Genomic DNA, 22,910 nt, shown 5'->3' with positions numbered 1-22,910 from the left:
CCGTACGTTATTCTTTCCTTAAACTCTTTCCAAGAGAGTTTTACGAGAGTGTACCAGTAACTTGTCTCTCCTCTTTCTCCGATGCTCTCACACCGAGATCCGTTACGATCCGACGTAATGATACGTCTCTCGCGGTGTTACCGACGCTACGTGTTATGAAGACACACGAAGCATATTTATCCATTTACAAATACAGTTCGCACGCATTACCTTCGAGTTGAAGTACTCCCAAGACCGAATGGGAAGGCACAAAATCATTGAAAAATCAACAGCATTGTTTATTTCACGGTGGCATTGTAATTAAATCGATTTTATTCTCAAATGCGTTTATTCAATGGGCTGTCTACGAGGTAAACGAACGAACGTTAACAGTCACATCCCATTAGAGAATATGCCAAAAGGTCAAACGTTGCTAATCTTCGTCTCGTTGATTTCTCATGTTTTACTTGCTGGATACTGAAACGAAAATTTTTCTCGTGAGGTCAATTTTCACGCGATTAATCACTGAGGTGTCTTTAAATCAAAATGAAAAACGTCCATTCTCTTCGGTGATGTCCCGATTAATTTGAGTTTTCGCACAGCATTTTCCGTGTCCCGTATTCAATCGCATTCCTTCCCAGAGGGTGCGGTCGTCAATTTGTTTCTCGTTTTCGTCTACTCCCGCGAATGCTTCCAGACCCTTTTCTCTCTTTGTGCCAGCACTCCATTCGATCGCTATAAAATCAGAGGCAAAAATCTCTGGATCCTGTTGGTTGGTGCACACTGAGAAAGAGACGATTCTCGTCTCGGACGAAACTACCGAATACATTAACCATAATAACGACGCTGATCAGAGTCCCGGGTAATTAACGTTTATGAATTTGATCCGAAGTAGAGCGCCTTCCGTGTACAATAATCCATAATCGAAGGCAATATTCATTCCTGTACCGAGGCACTTCGCTCTTCGCAACGATGAGACGAGCTTTTGTATCGAGATGTGCGCGCGCGCGTTCATGCGGTTGCTCTCTCTCTCTCTCTCTCTCTCTCGATTGCACCGGGAAATAAAATAATACCTTCATAGCTTACGCGATATGAGTTTTACGAGCAAATAATGGCCGCAGGGGAAATGGCAACCGTTCTGCAACGCGCATGAGCCTCCTTTACTCCTCCTTTTCCTTCGCTCTCAACGCATGTATCCGCGCACACACAAGATACTATATTTGCTAATATATTTTGCTGATCGAAGGAAATATCGATTGAGTCGATTTCCACGTATTAATTAACGTATCGAAAAGCGGTTTTTCTCTGGCAATTAAATTAGCTGAGAATTCGTTCGATGGACGTGTCAAAAAATGTTTCAACGAATTAATGCGCATCGAATGATGGAGATGCACGACTCCAAGCAGAGTGATGCGAGCGTCGCAATCGTTGCAGATTGATAAAAGAATCTTGTTCCGTTTGGGACTCGCTCAAAATTTCTGAGCTTTGTGGAAAACGGGCACGACCGGTTGGCTCGAAGCATTATTGAACCGTGCGAATCAGAGACGAAAGTTGTTGGATTCTGTCTTGATTAATTGGTCAAGAAATAGAGAACACGTGTCCGGAGTATGGGTAGGAATACTCAGAGAAATAGCATCGTGAATTGCATTAGAGGGTACGTACAAACACAAACGAGCGAAACGCTAATCGGAGGACGACCTCATTCGCCTGAACGATCTCCCGGGAGCTCGAGCGCGTATATGACCCCGACAAGATGTTGTCCAAGATGCCCTGGTGGCCGGAGGCAAGGATGAGCTCGAGAGAGAGAAAGGCGCAGGAAGATTGCGAGAGAAAGGGCGAGAGGGAATTGAGAAGCTGTTGGAGAGTTGCTGGGGTCTCCAGCTGGGCGACTGCGACGCCTATAAATCCGTCAACGCTCGAGGCTCGCGAACACTTAACTCATTCGCGCCTCTTACCCTCTCCTTTCATCTCCCACGTATTCTCCGCGTCGTTTCTCCTCCCCTACGAAAAGCAAGATGTGCTCGCTAATCATGACTAATTTGTCTACGAGACTTCTCGATGCGTTTAATGTTTATATTTAAACTGTGCAAGCCCTGCGTCTCTGCAGACGCGTCTGTATCGTTAAAGATCATTTTCTTTAAGGTGTCCGTATAATAACGCTCTAACGAGATCAGGGAAAGAGCGCGTTCACTTTCTAATCGCTGCGTGTACATCACAATCTATTCCCGCGGTCAGTCTCGGCCTCGATTCCTCTGCGCTCTTCCGACCACAGAAACCTTGACTCTTTTGTGATATTCAATTATAAATAGTAACTCACCATGATCCGGATCTTTTTGTTATTTAACTGTTCCGCAGCATCATTCATCCAATGTCGAAATTTTCATCTCTCGAACATTCCAATTTTTAATCTAAACAAATCAATCAACGGTATTATTTGCCGAATTGAATTAAATTCGACTCTCATCGCTGCGTGATTATTCGAAACGAAAGACGCTGGACGCCACAATATTCCCATACCAAAGGAAAACAGTCCCATTACGATGGAATCCAACTCTACATTGCTCCGCGGATTTTCACTAATTATTTTTAAATTCCTACAAAACAAAAGTAATTAACTGCTCGTACTAAATACGCGCAGAGAAAAACCTGTTAGCCTCGCTCGATAATTATAATAATCTCGTCAAATCTCATCTCAGCTTTCAACGGTTTAACCATATAACTTCGTATTTCGTATGTTACGAAACGGTTGATTGGCTCGAAGATGAAGTAAAAGCGATAATGAAAGTTCAATGTCGTTTCTTTTATGTACACCGATGAATTATTCCGTATATTAAGGATCGCTATGGGATCGGGGCGAGAGAGGCGTGGCGCGAAGTCATGACGGGGTACGCGAGTAGATCGCGATACATGTATACGTAAAGCATATATATCGAGATCTCGGTCGAGCAAGAATAGAACCGACACCGCGCGAGGCTCGTGAATCTCGAGGTTTGAGCTACTCTCCTGTGTGGCGTTTCCTTCCCGTCGACGTCGTCTCCTGCTTTCGTAGCTTCGCGAGTACAACTTCGGAGATCGCCGTGCTGTAAAAGAGGTCTGGCTACGGGCAGCGGGACGGGATTAACAGAGGAGCGATCGGGGTCACTGAAAAATGTTGGAAGCCCGGGAGAGATACTCTGTATAGTGGTCTCGTGTATGACCAGCAGTGCATTGAGCATTGAGCCGAGGTAGACTTTGTGCATTGGGACTTGATGCATTAGGGGAGTCAGATCGATGTGGAGGAGTTGGTGAGAATGTGAAGCAGCGTTTGAAAATCGAGGAAAAGCAAGTTCTTCGATGTTTTTAGAGACAGTTAAAGATTTACGGTGGCCGCGACAAGATGTAATTTTCAAAGTATTCGGCGTCAAAGTTGGCCGGAAGTTGAATATCTCGAGGTAATAAAACTCGATTGGTTCGATCGTAAAATATGATAAATATGAAATAATGGATGGAAAGCTTGAAAGTCTGGTCCAAATTAGCACCAAATGGAGGATATTGTACATAGGAGCACGTTTTGTATCTGCGCTCTCGCGCGCGCGCGAGCACGTTACAACCTACGCGAGCAAAGGTCACGTTTTCCCGCGATCCTGAAGGCTTGCGCGCGCGACCGGCCCGAGAGATCTGGCGAGGGTTCTCTCTCTCTCTCTCTCTCTCTTCTCCCCGTGCCCCGCGGCCCACTTCTTCTCTTCTGAGCTCGCGCCACCGCGCGCAGCATCCGCGTGAATCGAATTTCAGCGGTGAAACGTAATTTCTATTGCCGCGCCTGCTCGCTCGTTACAGTTGCGCCGCACAGATCTGGAGACACTCTACTGTCTCAGCTGCCTCGCTCGTTTCCTCATTCCCATTCAATTAAACAAAGGACTGTAACACGTACGCGGTGAGCCTGATAACGCGCGGGTTTTAGTGCTCGAGTTTGTTAGTATTCGTTGCCGTACGTTTGCGGAGAGGAAATTCGCAGCTGGCTTTCTCGATCGCAACTATTTATTCTTTATAATATTGTAACGCCGAGCCACGGACACCCGGTAATCGGAGAAACTTTGTTTTACAATGTTGAAAGAATACTTTGTTTATCCAGTAACGAGGGACACGGACTGCTCGCCGGAGGATAAATTAATTAGGGTTCTAGCGGCTGAACAAGCAGCACACCATTCGTACGAATATGTGCGTTCTCTCCTTGCGAACCGAAAGCCCTAACATTCTTCTTTTTGCCCGATTTAACCTTATGTCTCGTATATATATATGAAAGTCCGCGCGCCTATGCTTTTATCGTAATGAATTTTCCACCGTGAGAGACGAGAACACTCGCTTCGAGATTGACCGCTCGATGTTTGAGCTCTATCTACTCGGAGCTTAAGCATCTCGTGATTAACGAGACTAACGATCTCGTAGTACACCTGTTTTCCATAAAACACCGATCAATTTATGACGCGGGAGAGGATGAGAGAGAAAACAGCTCTCTATCGATCAAGCTCATTATATCATTCCCTGTGAACGCCGCCGGACAGCCAATACAGCAGCTTAAAGAAAGGCCATTACTCCGTCTACGTATCTCTCTCTCTCTACTTCTCTCTCAGCCTCTTGAAAATGTAGTCTTCGTGTACGCGGTAGCACGCATTAATAAAACACGTTCGTTTCACTGCCCGAGAGAGCTAAGATAATTACCGTCTTATTAAAATCCTAGTGGATATCCCGCTGCTGCCAATACCGTGCGATAAATGGCACATACCTTGTGCTATTTCCTCCCCACATAAATACCCGGTAGATCGATTGATTCGTTCGAAATTCCGAGTCCCATCTTAGCCGAGAATGCGGCTTAGATGATATCTCGGCAAGATACCGAGACGAGTCAATCTGCGCTATCGAGTTTTTACTGTCGTTATGCATGCATGCGAGAGCGCGTGTACACCGGAGTGATTGAAGTCGAAAAATAATGGGGAAGATCTCAGAATTATCGATGTTCTATTTAAAGAGAAAAACTGAAAAATAGTCAATTCGGTTGGTCATTTCCCGAATAAATATAGTCTACTTTATCGAACTCGTGTAAAGCTTGTTGGATCAGGAAGATACGGGCTTGAAAGTGTTTTTCTTATCGGGGGGAAAACGCATTTAATTTAATGCTTCGAGTCGTTGAAATGAGAGTTAGTAAATTTGTTCCGTTTTGGTTTGATTGCAGGACGTGGCGCACCGCGAGTAACCGCGGCCCTCGTCGGCGATGGAGAAGGTAGGTTGATCGCGACACCGGTGCACAAAGAGAGCATAACCTCAAGGAGCAAGGAGGATCTGGCCCTGGAGGCTGCCCACGTGCTCGAGCAAGTTGGTAACGTGAACTGCGTGGCTCGTGACAACAGACGTTTGCCGGGCAAATTTAGCACGTTGCCGGCGCGGAGGAACAAGAAGAGATCGGAATTGGCGCTCGAGACGAGACGTCGAAGCGTTGAGATCGGCGGCACGAGCGAGGAGTGCGTCGATACACCGAGAGCCAAGAAAAAGGCTCTCGAGCGTAGCGCGAGCGATGCGAGTTCTTCGCACAAGCTAAAGTCTCCGTTGGCCAAGTTTTTCTCACCGAAGTTGGAGAGAAAGTGGAAACCAACGGTTAAGCGTAGCGTGAGCGACGCCGGTGCTGCGAGCAAGGAAGCCCGGAGTCAACGCAAGAGAAGCGGCAGCAGTGACAGTGAAGCCGCTGGAAGCCAACAGAACGGCTCGAGGGCAAAGAAACCTTTGTCGCCGATAATCGAGGCTTCGCCCCAGATCGACAAGCCCTTTGACTTTACTGACAAAAGGGATTCTGCTAAATCGAAACAAGCTGCTCAAGTCTTGTCGGAGACGCAGCCGAGTGTCGAAGAACTTACGAGAGTCCACGAGATTTTTATACAAAAACCGCCCAAGTCGCCTCCCAAATCGCCCGACTCGAAACGTCCCTTGTCACCGAGCGTCGAATCGAGGAAAATCATTTACGGAGAATCCTCGAGAAAAGTCAGCACCTTGCCACGCGATCGTTCACCGGTTTCAGCCACCGTCGACGTCAAAGTCACCATCGACGAGGTCGATCAGGCTTCTCTTGGAAAAACTAGTGACATGCTGCACAGCAGTCGATACGATCAACAACACGGTGGCAGTGGGGCTAGCGAAGAATCATCGACCATTCACAAAATGATTCACCGTCTGACCGCCGATCGTTCCCCACCGCCACAGCTAACCAGAACCATGGTGTCACCCGGTCCAGGCTTCGGACACAACAACAATCGACCGTTCTCTTACACACGGCCGAACAACAGTAGCGAGAACAACAGCCCGTCACCGCCTCATCATCAACAATCGAGCGTTATTTACGCCCAAGTACAAATGGACAAGAAGAACAAAGCTCAGCGCAGCCACTCGGACAGTGACGAGGGTCTGGGCCTCGAGAGAAAAGATTCGTCGAGGGAGAACAGCCCAGCTGAGAAGGAGTATCGCCGGACAACCGAATACACCAATTACGGGAGCGATCTTAGACGCAACAACGAGATCAACAGCTTCAAATCCTCTCGATACGTCGACGATGTTTCCTCTCACAAAACCGTACCGAGCCATTTCCTTGGCAATAATTTCTCACCGAGAGCTCCGAGCGACTCCAAGTCTCCGAGACGCCACGGCTTCGACGACGTCGACCGGAACCTCTTCGACAGACCCGCGGAAAAATACACTTCGACAGTTTTCGTGGACACTTCCGGTCGCGGCACTGCCGACGGTATGGATTCGAGGCGCCGTGAAAACGTCGAACGATTCACGCCCGGTGGCACTCGACAAACCGTTGTTCCGACCAGCAAAACTAGCGAGCTCAGTGCCCGCCGAGATCTTCTCGAATCACGGATAAAATCGCGTCTCCACACCGACGAGATGTTCGTCAAGAGCAACGGCATTTCCGTTGCGAAAAAAACGGAACACGAGATAATCGACAAACCGATAGTTCCCTCGCCCATAACACCGAACCGAGTCGCCTCTCCGAAGCGTTACACCGATACTTACATCACGGAAACCCGCACCAACAGCAACGGTGAGAAGTACATATTCGAGAAGGAAATACACGAGGACAATGGCAAAGTTTATGGTTACGAGAAAAAAATAACTAACAAAATACCCGGCGACGCCATAAATGTGGAGGCGAAGCCTCGGAACGGTTACACCGTGGAAACGCGGACCGACAAATACGGTGACAAGTACATCGTCGAAACGCGTACTCACGAGGGTTACGCGGACGGTTTCAAGCCGTTTCTCAGTGACAAAAGTCGCAACAGTCCCGAAGGCGCTCGTTTTCCCGTGACGAGAAGCTCCGGGAGTCCCTACAGGTCGACCAACTACATCGTACCGGACGCTCCGAGCCACCGTAGGATCGAAACGCCCGAGACACTCGGACAATCGTCGCCGCACGTTGTGAGGAAAATTCGCGAGCACAAGTTCTCCAAGAGCGAAGATTTTCTCGATCGCGAGACGAGACCGGTGCGCGATTCTTACGTGCCGAAGAGCAAGAAAAATTTTGAATCGATTCGCGGCATGAGCAAATCCACTCAGAGACTCGACGAGGTGGGCGAAAACTCGAGAGTCAAAGCTCTCCGCAGCGAGTACATCACGAGATCGCATGAGAATTTGAGCAGCGCCGACTACGTCAACGGACGCGATATTCGTCGCGATGTCACGAGCCCCACACGCATGAACGGGCGCAAGGAACGGACGACCTTGGTGAAGCGACACCTGGAGGATCTCCGCGAACGTCCCAACGACGATTACGATACCGACATTTCGCAGCTCACCAACAGCCAACTGGAGTCTTCCAAATACTACAAAGAGACTCGAACCACTCAGCGATACTCGTCGAGCAAAGCGAATAATCTCAATGACGATTACGACAGTTCACCGCCTCGACTGCGGAAAGGCGACCACCGAGTCGGAGGCTACAGTTCATCGCGCTACGATTCCGACACAACGGCCCGTGACTCAACGAGATGCGAGTCTCGTTACGTCGACGAGAGATCGTCGAGCAGCCGCAAGGAGCATCCGCGAAAGTTGATGGAGAGCGAGCCGAAAAAACCGTTGCGCAGATCGCGCAATCGTCTCGATTATTTCGACGATTCTGATACTCGCGAGAGCCCTCGCGGCAAATCGACGAGCCAACGATTGGAGACTTTCGACGAGAGTCCGACGATGCCCGAGCGTGTCTTCCACGAGACGAAAGTTCGTCACTTGCGTCACGAGACGCGCGGCCACGTGGAGCGCCGTAGTCGCGAAACAAGGCTGAGCGATACCGATCGTAAAGACCGTTTGGCAGACTCCGGCATCGAGAATGACTACCGAAGGGACTCGCAGGAAGCCGATCGAAGGGAAGCCCTCGAGTCCGACGACGAGGGCTTCGTTACCACCCAGTTCATCAAGCACGAGCGACGTCACACCGACCGCAACATGAATCTCACGCCCTCGGAAAGACGCAAATACGATAAATACGTCGCGGCGAAACGCAACGACCACGTTATCACCTCGAAACCACCGACCGGTACGGACAAAAAGTACGAGAAAAAAGTCGCCAAGAAGAGTGGAACGATGAGCAAAGTCAAACAATTGTTCAGCAAAAAAGAGAAAAAGGCCAAGGAGGAAAAGAGCAAGAGCAAAAGTGTCAGAAGCGGAAGCAGCGGGGCGCTTACCGATGACGAAGTCACCATGAGATATCGGGAATATCGCGGCGACCAACTCAGGAGTGCCCGAAGCGCCAGGGATCTGGAAAGCGACGTTAATCAGGTAAGGAAATAATATTTTTTAGGAAACAGTTTTTCATTTCTGGATTGTAAAACAAATTTGAGAACGCTCCAATCGAAAAACTGAAATTCTCGCGAGCTTTCTTCACACCAAAATGACCCTGAACAAATGTTTGATAAAACAAATTCGTTCCAAAAATATGAGCGTTCTTTCGAAAACGTACATATCACATTTTCCGACTACGCATCACTAAAAATACAAGTTGCATTACGAAAGCCTCCTCTGGAGCTGAGTGTTTCGTTGTTTAAACATCGCACTGTGACGAGACACTCGAGCGTTACGTAATCACTCGAGTTATCCGAGACCTCAAAACTCTAAGAATTCGACTCAAGTGTCAAAATCCACCAAACGAATCTCCCCGTTTCCCCCAAACGTCATTATTCATCTCCATCTTCAATGCCCCCGTCGCGGACTTGCGATCCGTCAGATGCTTCAAACATCGGATTGCGATGATCGTAAATAACGTTTGAGCTTCACAGTCCCCTGTGATTATTGGAAAGCTAAATACACATTCGTATAATGACTGGTTGATCGATTGTTCTCAGTATCCTCAGTATCCAGGGCTTAGCACGATTCAATTACTATTCGAATTACACTTTGATATTCACTCTTTCAAAAAGATCGCGTCGTCGAGTCACGAGCGATGATTATGAAGATGATGATAATGATGATGAACCGGGTGCGCAGCAATTTTCGGCAACTCGATCTCACAATCTTTTCTCACCGTGTTCGCTCTCTGTGTCTTATTCGCCTCTCTTCTCCTTCAATTCGTATATACGCCGAGCATATATACATACATAGGAAATCTTGTATCTCGAATTACGTCACACCTAACTGTACATCGCTACCGTGTCCACAAACACCTGGCACAATGCTCTTCGTACATATATATACTTTGGCCACAATTATACACTCGCACATAAATAAATATTCTTGTATATGTATGTGCGGAGATTCGTGTCCGTCTACACGTCTGTACAGCAGGGAGGAAGAGGAAGAAGAAACAGAAGTAGCAGAAGCACCGGTGAAGGCCCTCGAGGCAGGCTCGCCGACTGGATCTCTCACCCACGCGTGGAAGATCGCTTCTCGCAATATTTTTCCTCTCGCCCTCCACCTTCTCCCGTCGTTTTTCTTCTTTCATTGCTTATTGTTCACAGGCGTTTATTCCATTGGGAAAGAAAACACTCTTACGACGATTGTTCCTTCGGTTTTTCTCTAAGGGAACAACGTTTGCGCGGAGTGTGTTTGGATTATCGAAAAGTCGGCTGCTGCGACTGTGTTGACGAGGTGTTGAAATATTTCTTTGTTTGTTCGACGCGAAAGATGGTTTTCTCGAGGCGCCAGGTTCGTCGGGAGTTGAGCGACTGGAAGGAAAGTAGTTCGAAAGCAAGTTATTCGCTCTTCTAAATCTCTTCCCCACGAGTAGAGGTATTCGCTTCCGTAAATTTTTTCAACCACGCATATTCTCCCATTAACTCGCGTCCTCTTCGTCGCCGACTGAGCCACGAAGTGGAACAAGCAGATTCTCGCGTTTATTGAACGTCCGGAGAAACAGTATTTCTCGCTTCAATTCTAACGGTAGATAGGAAAGTCCTGGGCACGTGTGCAGCTCTGTGTGTGTGCGTGTGCTTCTAAGTATTTCCTTTTCTTGCATGGTTTTTCGAATTCACGCCATTTCGAGAGTCTCCGCATTTACTTTATTTATTCCTCCTACTTTATTTAACCGAACGAGTCAAACTTTCTGTCCGTTTCACCACATCGCGTGATCCAGATATTATCAACGTCCGCACAAACCTGTCACATCAATAGAGACTCCTGATTAAAAATAGTTTCGAATCCGTCCGCCGGATTCGATGCAGTCGCTTCGTAAGAATAACTTTCTCGTGGCCACGAACTTTTCTTCGCATTGAAATACGGCTCAATCCCATAGCCATCGTCCCGCTGAAAAATGGAGGAAAATATCTGATACGAATCGTTCGATTAGCAGGATATTGCGAGGAAGATTTAATGAAGAGTTCGTTATCGAATCGAGGATAAGAGGTCAAATTAATCCATTGGAATTGGTGGCTTAAGACGCTTGTTAAAGATATGGCCAACTTGGTTTATTTATGTTATCGCGAGTACCGTGACCCTCTCCGCTTTGCTATTTTTCTCCTTTTCACCACGAGAATTCACCACCAGAACAGCAAATCCCGTGTGTACATACGTATAAGTACAGGGTATGTTGGAGCTCAGAGGATATATGCGAAGGTACAATACGCGAAGCAATTAGAGCTAACGAGGCGTGAATTACGGCGATGGATTTATCTCGAGGGGGTAGAAACGGGGGGTCGCAGATAAATCTAAGCGAAAGAAAAAAGATACTCGAGACTTTGCTATTTGTATCCCTTACGCATATTTATATATGCGGCTGTGCACATATTTCGTAGCTTCGTTTTAAATCCATATGCGTAGTTATATTGTAACAGATTTGTGCAGCTGCGAAAATTCTACTGCGCTCTACCGAGTTACGCCGGGCATAATGAAAAGATTACTATTTATTTCATATACTTTGTTGGTAGAGGATTTTCAACTAGCCAATTTATCACCGCGTCGCAATGACTATTCCTTTACTTCTGTGGACTGAGATCGAAAGGATATTTCTTGTATAACGTAAGTTATGAAAATTCATAGCAAATTTATTCCCATATATGAATATTGCCATCTTAATCATAGCGGATCCGGAGATCGGGACTGGTGATTATTTCAGGAAAAATTTTAATGAATATTTTACCAAATATTCGAATGATTGGATTTTTGAAAATGAGTATTCTTGATTATTTTATTTCTCAATGAATTTGGTTTTTTTTTCTGGCCTGATTCGATAATTCAGTTACTTCGATTTATACGAGATTTCGCACTTTGTTCGGTTTGGTCCGATTCAATATTGAATATTTGAATATTTTTGCTGACCTCTTTCCGATTAAATGTGAGGGGAAAATTGTATTGGTGTCAGATCACGTCGAATGCCTAATGTTTTCGTACTTGGTCTGGCTAAACAAAAAATACTTGTGTAGTTGAACCTGTTGGAATATAATTTTCCATGTTTCCTGCTGGCGATAGGCACCGCATTGCGACACACACTATCGTGACTGACTTAACAGACCTTTTAAATCCGAGCTGTAGGAGTTGGGGGAACTGTGAAAAGGCTTGTCATTTTTAAGACGAAGAATCACAGTTCAGCAATAAATCGTATCCGTCGAATTCGTCGCTTGGCTCCCGGAGCCCCCGCAGCTAAAAATGTCAAAATGAAAAACCGTGTTGCAATTGACGCAGTCTGGATTTCTCAGGGATTGTGATTTGACTTAAAACCCACTTATTTTGAGCGAAATCCGGTTTTTTCCGCGCGGTTCGGCTTCTTACAAAATGTCACCGATCAGTTTTGTGAATCACGAAGAATCGTGAAGCTGGAGAATTTAATGAATCGAAATAGGCGACGGAAAAAGGGAATTGAAAAAAACCTGCAGCGCGGGGGCGTCACGAATTTTTTTCCTCCATATAAAGTCCATAGCTGTGCCGTTCTGCGAATCATTGCAAAGGAAAAAGTACTTCAAAGACTGCTAGAAAAAGAGAGAGGGGAGGGAGGATAATTAAATTCGATAAATTTGTATATCCCAGTAGTCCGTAAAAAGTGTATGACTCGAGTCGTTGAATTTATGCCGTTGAATTTCGTGCTCGTGTTGTATATATTACAGTTTCTCGAGGACTGCTCAGGCTCCGAGGATATCTTTGTCTTGCTCAATTTCGAAATAGTCTCCCGGAACAGTTCGATACAGATCGCATAAATATTCCGTATACACAGTGAATGAACACTGGTTTATAACAGGTGCTGGTCTTTTCTCGCTGTGTGTATGCGCAACGAATTGGTCAAGTGGCATTTAAATTTTAACACGAACCTCGAAGTCAGCCAGCCGATAACTATAGTTTCGTGTCTTTCTCTATATTTCTCTTTCTCTCATGCGCCCATAAAAATCTATCTGCAAAGTCTCCAACGTTAAATCCACCCACGCGAACAAGCGAGAGGGAGCGAAATATAGAGAAAGAAGGCGAACAAAGTCACGGCGAGAGTCTCAAACGCACGCGTGCTCGAAGCAACTCTCTCGCATAACAGCAATAATATCTCCCCGGGATCCCCACGCCCAGGTGCTAGACCGAGAACAGCAGAAAACACGCTTCGATACCCCCCGAAGGTGAGGCTTCTTTCGCAACGTCCACTCATTTCGACCGCAAAGCAAAATCGCCCATCTTTTTCCCCATTTATTTTGAATTTTAAAGAATTCGATAAATCGACTTTCGAAAATGTTATGAGACCGATGGACGCCGAGAGGAGTTACGATTCTGACAAAATAATTCTCCTTGGATCGAGCGGAGAGTAGGCGATTTCAAAAATGGTGATATTTTCTTTCTGTTTGATTGATTTTTTCAATTTTTCACACATTCCATGCGTGAATCGAAACTTCAATTCGATTGAACCCACACACGAGCGGGCTTGGATCGAAGACACGAAAATCATGATTTTTCTCGTAAACTTAATGTCGTAATGAAATCGCTGGACTGGCCAAAAATGCACGAAATTTCTCAACTTCCTCCGTTCCGTTTATCGATCGAGTATGTCGACTCAAACATTTTTTTACAGCTTACAGGTTATTCGTGACGCGTGGGTTGGGAGGTTTTTTTCGTTGTGTGGAAAAAAACAGTTTCGTGTGCAGCCCGCGACCGCGATGACTGATGATGGAAGATACTTCAGTCGACGTATATAATCCCTTCGAACGTGTTCTTGTACGCGATCGATCTCTTGTTCGTTTGATCGGTCCTTGTGCGAAGCCCACACACGATCTCGATCTTTAGCGAGGTCCTCGAAAACCGAGCGGGGGGATAAAAAACAAAAAAAAACATTGGCAAGAAACAAGCGAAATGCGGAGGTGAAAAAGGCACAAAAAATGGAAGCGGAACCCACGCGCGAATCGGTGATCGATCGTCGCGTGGAGTTCGGTAGCAATAGGCTCATAATTTCGTTTGAAGAGGCGAGCACCGTCAAAAAACGCAACGTAAAAATAGCGATGGTCCCTCGAGGCCGTACGTGAATCGGCGTTTTGTAAATTTACAGACGAGTCGACACGAGGCGACACACGACTCGGGAAGATCGTCCACTCGGATCGCTTGAAAAAAATTCAAATTGAGGGGAGTGCGAATTATCGATGGCTTGTCACGCCAAATAACCGGTGAAGGAGAACGCGACGAGTATCGATGACGACACAGTACCGTGTCGAAAAACAAACGGACACGAACACGGAACCAAACAGATTTCGAGTTTCACACAACTCCGGGACACGATTAATTTATCTCGAATTCATCTGCCATAGGCGCCAATGCAAAATTTACTTAACGATTTCAAAACTCGCTGCGACGATTGCCTAATAGTGTCAATTATATGGGCTGATAGGAAACCGATTAAGTATTGAAACATTGAATTTTTATTTTTCAAATCTTATGCACGAAACATTTTTCTACGTAATTATGAATATTATTCGTTTAAGTTTTGAAAATTAGAATACGAAAGTTCACTGATAATGAGTTCATTCCACAAGCAATAACTGGCCTCAACATTAATGGCTCGGACAATCAATGTCCCTTTCGATTAAGGTAGATCATGCCTGAAGCATCGAATTTTATGGGTGTCTAAATTGGCTCGATTTTTACTTCCTAATTAAGGATATTATCACTCTAAATTAATGTCAGAGTTATTAGTTCGAAATAAATAAATTTTTTCAACTTATCTTTTGGGTGAGTGAAATTACAAGCCATTAATTAAACGGGGATCCATCATTAACTAAACCCGAAATAACATTCGTCCCTGGCGAAAATAATATAGTTTTTTATGTAAAAAATCGTATTGAGAGGGCAAAGGGAAACCACAAAGAGAAATACGAGTGCTCATTGCCAATTTCGTTAAATCTTTATATCTTTATTACTAGTGAGACAATCGTCTCGAATTTTTTCCCGAACCTTCGTTATATGCTGCATTGTTATTGTGTACTTTTTTATAAACTTCATAAGAAGCGTTCATTCGTTGTGTGGAAAAATAAACAATTTTTTACGCATAGTCCCAATAACCCTGTGCATTTAAATAATCAATAAAACGAACTCTTCAAAATTCGAAATGCGTGTCAGTCGACAATCCATTTCGACTCTGTCTAAATTTCAAGACTTTCTCAATAAATTCTTAAGATCGAGAAAAGTGACTGGAAATCAAATAATAAACTAGTGAATCTTGCAAAAAAAATTTCGAAAGCGAATTTAATCCAAATTTGAAATTAGTACAAATTTAATCCGAAGATTCTCGTTCACACATGACTATCACAATACTTCCCTCCACCCAAGCCTTTGAACGTAAATGGACAGAGTCATAAATAACAAAAAAATTTGTTTGTATCGTTACATAACACACATCGAAGCTCCCAATATTTTTACCTTTTATTTATTCCTAAATAGTATCCTATCCGTATACATAATAATCTCAAGTGTGCATCGTGTGGCGAGGGAGATCTCTGAGGTATTCCAAGAGGGTCCACACCTCCTCGTATTCGCGAGGGCGATCACAGTATAATCTCTTATAACGTGGAAGAGAGAATGAGTAAAAAGAGAAAAAGGGAGAGAGAGAGAGAGATATGAGCACCCACAGAGTATGACCTACACATACACATAATCGAGAGACCTGTTCGGATGAGATTTCTACGAGTCTGAACACACTCGCTCGATGCATATATAAAGCAAACCTCGACAATATCAGCTCTCTTATTATACAGAGAGCAACTCCATCTCTATCAGTATTACACCGAGGCCCATGTATTTACTACTATACGTTTCCATCGAAAGTTCACACTAATGGCATTTTGCTTGGATATGTTTGTGCATTTATACTTGTAGGGAGAACTTCTTGAGTGACGTATCGCCCTCCGAAGCGGTGCATTAGAATTTATTAGCCTACTTTGAGGCTCGGGCGTGTTTCACGATGCTTTGTATTACAATATGTATAATCTCGTCACTATAAATAATAATATATAGCACACATCGAACTATAATGATGGAAAATTAGTTTGATAATATGAGAAAAAAATAAAGGAAAATTATTCTATGAATATAAACCATTTTTTTGTGTTACGGAAGTTTGTCGAATTTATTTATTTCGATCAAATCGCGAGCTGGAATGAATCGTTGAAATTTCGTAAAAAATTTCGTAAAAATATGAAAATTACGATCGACGTAGTTCAAGTTAAAAATAAGTTCGGTTTACGAAGATGGAAAAGCTTGATTTCAGTACTCGAAATACGTTTTAACGGTATTTCGTACAATATTTATTTTTCCATCATGCAAGAACAAATATGTCACAGTAAATATATTTGTTGGGAGTAAAAACATGCACAAGTTTTGAGAGAAAGATTGAGTTGGCAGACTTGTTTTGTTGTTGTTGTTTCGCATACTTTGAAAACTCGGTGTAAGAATGTTGCACTTTGCTGCTTTATGGCAGCCGAGGACCATTTACACCTTCGCCGGATCGTTTTTTCTCTTCCTCTCTTTCATCCTCTTGACTATATTTTGTGGAGACTAGACGAGCTGTTTTCTCGAATGGCAAAGATCTTTCGCAGGATCGCGTACGTAGCGGAGTCTCGTAGCTTCGAGTCGCGCTCGTCTGTGTATTGGGAGAGTGGCAAAGTGTAGAGGCTGTGAGGGAGCGAGAAAGAGAGCTTTTATGGTATGCACTTTGTTCATAGGAACTGGATCGCTCTTCCGTTTCCTTCTATGGTGTCTATTGCTCCAGAGTCTTCTCCAGCCTCCCCTCTCCTTCCTCCTTCCTCTTTCGTCCCTCAGGGCATAAAACCGTTGAGATAATATTGCCAGATACGTTATTTATCGGCATATCTCTTTACTCTGCCACGAAGCGGAGAGCAAAACGAGCGAGAAGTTTGCATGTAGCCGCGCTGAAATAGAGTCTCCCGAGTTCCTGAAGACGCCCTCCGCTCTTTGGTACCGCACGTAAGAAAATCTTTGAGAACTCACGACTCACAGGCCGCCAATAATTTTTTCCGGAGCTTTTGTCTCCTCTGGCTTATCTCCCATGCGCGAAAATTTCCATGTCCACTCGATCAGCCCCGGCATCGACACAGCGTAACATGCTTTCACCGAAACGATATCCTTCCGCCACTTATTCGATTTTACCATAAATACGATCTTCTCACATACGTTTTCTTATATTTTGCGGATGCTGTGCCCTCCATTCGCCATCCCTCTTTCTCACACTCTCTCGCCTCCTTCGAGTTTCTTCCTCCTTCAATATCTCTCGTTGATTCCTTCACCGTCCGCGCGCGCGCACTGTGTGTAGGTTCGGGTGTAGGTGTTTTAGAACGTGAACGCCACGAGTTTTGTGTAGGCGCCTCCGCGCGCTCGCCTCGCCACGATATATCTCTTCTCACGCCGTGGAACAGGGAGACGCGAAATAGCTTTTGCCGCTATCTCGAGCTCACTGCACAACTATATCCTCGTCTCCGTTTTCATTTTCCTTTTTCATCCCCTCGAACACTGTCGGCGAGATGGACATGTATGGGGTGGGGGGCAACTCATGCACTTTGGACTGGATTAACATCAATTCGTAAACGATTATAAAAGCGAGCATAACGTCAGTCTGTTTTGAATCGCCTGAAGTTCGAATCTGGCGCCCTCGCGCGAGGCCTTTGCGGCTGGTGAACATCGAGCCGTTTCGTAGATCGGACGAAAATAAATGGAAGGAAAAAAATGAATTTTATTGCATGAACATTCCTACAAAATCACACTGAAAATTACGATGTGGCGAAAGGAGAATTCCCTCTTGATTTCCAATCCCGTTCGATCGTCTAAAATGCGAGAATAACTGAAGTATAATTGCACAATAAATATTGTGCGAACGCAGAGATGAGCGGAGCATTAGCGGAGTTTTGATGCACGAATTAACGATTTCGCGAAGTAATTCGATATCGCGCGATCTCCGCGCACGATTCGTGCATTTATTTATTATTCGAGGATTCATCGGGTTTGAGTTAATTCATCGTCTCGCGCGGCTCAACATGGTGTGTGCATTTGTATGGGATTTTTCAGAAGAAATAGACAAAACTCGATGCGAGCAGAGTTCCTTTAGAAACGTTCTACGATGATTTCTTCATTGGCGAAGTCTTTCTCGATATCGCGAGCTGCGAGTGACCGAAAAAAATGTCGTCTTCCCCAGGCAGATTGCAATGAAGATAAAAAAAACCGTCGCTCGCAGGGTCATGCAATTCAGCCTTCGAAGTTCCTATATGTATGAAGAGCAATGAAGCTTCCATATCGGTTTAAACGAAACCCTTATACGAGTCGATTGTACTTCGATCTCAGCGGGGCCCACTTTCGCAACGAAATTTTTCATCTCTCGCGATTCCTCATCTCCTTCTCGCGCTCGTACATCGACGAGTATCTCTCGAATTTCCTTAAGCAGAAAAAGCATCCGGGCAAGTACATACGTCTATGTAAATCTCTCGGGTGGCGAAACACACGTGTTTGAATACTCGGTGCAGCCTCTCGGCACCAAAGAACCCGATGATGATTGAGTAAAAGAGGAAAAAGGAGGGAAAAACGGGGGGTTGAGGGAAGAGATAAAAGCGAGAAGACACGGGTGCGTATAACGCGGCGGCGTTTGTTCTCTCTTTTCCTCTCCCTCTCTCCATATAGAGCTCGTAAAAACGTATGTGTCCCCTCATTCGTCGTTTACGGACACGATCGTCTCGCACGTCGGGAGAGTTTTATACTTTGGAGCTGTTGCGAGCAGAGCGCACAACTCGATTAATCACTCTGACCAACTTGAGACTTTGCTTGCTGGGAAAATAGGTAAATTACTCGCTACTTAAGCGCGATTTGAAAAAAAAAAGGAAACGAAGAAGAGACGGAGAGAAAAACGGCGACGCATACGCCATTTTTTTCTTCACTCAAATAACATTTTCAATGCTTTCGTCACGCTTAATCGCAACGCATCGAAGGTTATAATTCATTAATCGACGTGTATTCACCTACTTCTGCTCTCATATCAAACGAAGCAATGGCACATCGAAATAAATAAAAGAAACATGGTCATGATCGCGTGTCTCGGCTCCCGTGAGTCACTCGACCTCCGACAGCGGACGACATCGATCCTCCGAGATCCTCGATCGAGGTCTCGATTTCCTTATAAGTCATCCGAGACACGAATCGCTAAAATATACATGCATATCCATACACAAACGCGTCGACTTTTTATATGCAATGCTCAACTTTGTGTCGTTTAACCTGCTCACTTCTACACAAACGCGCGCGACCCATTCGCGGGAAACATCCAGTCGGAAGCCTTCCAGAAATTCATGCGTTTATAACCATATTCGTTGACTTGAAATTAGTCACGATTACTAATAAGTCGTTTCGATTACTCCAAATATTAGAATCTTTCAAAATTGGCAAGCCAAGTTCTTTATTTTATCATCATGGAAAAAGTACCTAGAATTTTAGTATTTTCAAATTCGACTGCCAAAGCAATTCTACTAATTAAACGACGTCGCGGTTTCGCTGTTATTATGACGATGAAAATTTTACCGTACAAGATAAAAAAACATGCAGACGTTTCAGTGAATTTTTCTCGTCATTTTTTCGTCTTTATTCATATCCCCAATTTAGATGACAGTCGCATAAAAATTGCTGAATTTTAGATAGTGGATCTTTGAGGATTTACGTAGTGAGAGTTCGCACAGACAAGAAGAGCTTGGTCCCGAGTTTTTTTCACATAAAAATACTTACGCCCTCTTACTGTGAAGGTAAATAACATTCGGACACTTTATGCTTGTGTTAATGAAGTGTACGTACAGAGACACGTGTTTGGTTTATATTCGCAGTGATCGTTGTAATTCTGCACCTCTCTCGCGCGGGATGACCCACTTAACAAGGTCGCCGAGGTAGACGCGAGAAGTTTGCAATGCTCTCTTTCGTTCCGACCGAATCAGCCGGCACACTCTCTCGTTTCTCATCCCGCTCTCGTAATTCGCTTTGAAAAAAGCAGACGCACACAGATACACACGCAGGAGCACAAGCCGATCTGAGAATATATTTATCATCGAATCTTGCTCGGCCTCTCGACTCGAGAATTCGTTTAATCGAATTTCTCGATCTCATTAAACTTTACGACTTATCGAACCTAGTGGGATTTTTTTTATTCGTTCGAGTCATTCAATTTTTTCCACACAAAAAGTATCCAATCAAAGTGACGCTCCATTCCCTCGACCAGAAAAGTGACCTCGAAAAATCCTCGCAAATAAAAACCCTCGAACCACAGATCAATTTTTCATCCCCGTGAACTCGCAAAACCAAAAAATCGAAAGGAGCTTTTCATAAACTCCACTGAATTTCCTCCGCAATTACACAAGCACCTTTAAAAAACCATAAAAAAAACGTCCAACATTTTCAATTCAGTTGCTCAACTATCCGTGAGCCAGTGTCACGTGAAGGTGGTGTAAAAAAAAGTAGCGAGTAACTCATATGTGGGCCGAACGTGTTCCATGGCTCGGCATATCTGTACTACGTTGGTGTCGTTTTTCCATAGAATAATTGCTCGCCAAATGCGGACAAGTACAATGCACATCGTGTGTCCATAAAAAGATAAAAAACGTTTGCAGTTAAATAACAATCATGAAAAATATAATAAGCTCGTACAAATTTGTACAGTTTACAGCACACACGGAGACGAGAAATAAAAAGAGCGAGGATCGCTCAAATAAAGACGAAGGGGCTCGTAATCTCCCGAGACAAATTACGACATCGACATTCTCCCTCAAATCTCATACACACACACACACACACACATAAAAAACAAACGAAACTCGAATAACTCGCATAGAGCCACAACAACGAGAGACGAGAAGTGAAGGATTGCGAAACTCAAACGATCGGCCACTAACCTGGCATATGTCGCCTATATTTGTATCCATTAAACACAAATATATGCAGTTATATCAAAGCATATTGCAATCGCCATGGTAGGCAGACAACGGCGATCTGGAGCACGAGAGGGCAAGGTGCTTACGTATCGAAACTATAATAAAATAAAGGTTGAGCGATTCGTGCCACTTGGCACACAATCGTCTATCATATAATATGGCCAGTTTTTCATAGTACATTACGAGCCCGAGACACAATGCCCAACGCTGACGTCTCGATCAGCGAGAGACAATCGCCTCTATTGTCGGATCCCCGCGCTCGATGCTGATTTAATTTAGTGGATTCCAATCTGCAATCGATATGTATGATGCAATGGTCGAAGCAACAATGCGAGATATTGAGAGATGATGAAAAAATGAGTTGCTGAGGAGTGAGAATAACGAAATTGTGGCGATGAGCTCGACGGAATCGAACTGTTTTCTTTGAGCAGCGAACAAGTGAACTTATCGTTAGATCTCGTTGATGATCGTGCCTTTGAATTTTAATGACGAAGGTCACACTTTTAACAGTCGTTGGAGCTTCAACGGTGTGAATACAAATTAATGTCGAAGAGGCACGTGCGAAACGTGCTTTTCGCCGCTGCGATTGCAATGTTCAACTGCGATTATATGCTCACGAGTTACATCAGTAATTATAAAAGAACTGCGCGATGAGAAAACGTGTCCGTTCATACGTAATATTTGTATCAACACTTTTAGACCGTCTCTCGTGTACGGCTTTATTCACTCAGCGGACATTTTCTCAGCTTGTATTTTACGAATGTGAGAGTGAGCGCATGTGTCCTCTCGCGGACACGGTTCCCATTCTCTCGAGCTCACAGCAGCCAGCACCGAGACAACGAGAGATGGAAGGTCGACTCGGTCACTCCGGACAGACTCTGTCATACAATACTCATTATGTAAAAGCTGAATTCTTTCACGCCTTCGCTAATCGACGATCCAGACCTGCTCATTGATGGAGAATAGAAAAATAAATCTTAGACTCACTTTTAACAAATTCGTACTCCGCATGCTTTCAGCGACGAAAAAGACTCGGCAGAAATGGGAAAGAAATGCCAAGGGGCACGAAATTACTGTTTTTTTTCTTCGTCCCCATCTCTAGCCTGCGTTTCCACAACTCCGTTCATTAGGACTCGAATTTTTTTCATTCCATCGACGATCCATCGTTTTCCATCATTTTGATTTTCCAAATCTATAGTAGCTCGTGGTGACGACACCGAAGAATTGATCGCACAGATTTTAGTGCTTTTCTACCTCCTTTAAAGCGGAAATTTCGTCCCTCCTTTCGTTCGATACAAGCTCGATGGACTTTCGTCTCTTATCGATATTGATCCGATCTCTAATACGATAAACAACGAGCAGCGAATGAGACTGAGAGACTTAAAACACCTGCCGAAATCACTGGAATGTGAGTTTCGTGAAAATTCTGCTTCGGCAAATCGCTCGAGGCACGGCATATTTCAATGCACACTTGTACCCACATATGCAACATTGGCCTCTCGTTGCAGCAGGATGCAAGTGTGGCTTTTATATTCTTTCACGCACACTAAAAACATCGCGCGCGCGAGTCCGGCGACTGACCGAGAACTGGGTCTCTCTCCCTTTCTCTGTCCCTCTGTGGTTATTCTCTCGGTCTTTCTCATCGACTCTCACTTTTCATTTCCTTCGGTCTCGGGTTAATACACACCCGCAGCAGGGACTGTGCAGCTTCTCTCTCGAAATACGCGTTCTCTCGTGAAACTCGAATTGGGCAATGGGCAAAACGCATGAAAATTTCATTTTTACGCAATCCCATTACAGAATAAAAACACCTCCGTTGCGATCTGGAGTGATGATAATTCATGGAAACGTGCGTGCGAGCAGGCGTCTTTTTATTTTCCTTTATCATACTTATTAAATTGATCAAATCACGCGATCGTAGAAACTTTTATCCGCATGCAACTGCGTGCTTTGAAGAAGCTGCCAGCGTGAAGAATCACTGTACGGAATGAAAAGTTTCGTTCCATCGAGAAGTGCGTAATAATTTATCGATTTAGAAACAACGAATATAAT

At 44.7% G+C, this 22,910-nt stretch overlaps 1 protein-coding gene and 1 long non-coding RNA gene across 6 annotated transcripts in view; one reads left to right on the top strand and one right to left on the bottom strand.

The window, feature by feature from the left end:
- Nucleotides 1-22,910, top strand: part of blo (bloated) — a 104,762-nt gene that overhangs the window by 22,480 nt on the left and 59,372 nt on the right. For all 5 annotated transcript variants that reach the window (XM_043422417.1, XM_043422419.1, XM_043422415.1 and 2 more), the window contains exon 3: nucleotides 5,189-8,781. In XM_043422417.1, coding sequence (XP_043278352.1) covers nucleotides 5,189-8,781 — 3,593 coding nt within the window. The remainder of the gene's footprint in view (nucleotides 1-5,188; nucleotides 8,782-22,910) is intronic.
- Nucleotides 1-22,910, bottom strand: part of LOC122412679 (uncharacterized) — an 86,030-nt gene that overhangs the window by 7,488 nt on the left and 55,632 nt on the right. The window lies entirely within an intron of this gene.

The sequence above is a fragment of the Venturia canescens genome, chromosome 6 (assembly GCF_019457755.1).
Source record: "Venturia canescens isolate UGA chromosome 6, ASM1945775v1, whole genome shotgun sequence".
NCBI classification, from domain to species: domain Eukaryota; kingdom Metazoa; phylum Arthropoda; class Insecta; order Hymenoptera; family Ichneumonidae; genus Venturia; species Venturia canescens.
This window is presented reverse-complemented; position numbering and strand designations above follow the sequence as displayed.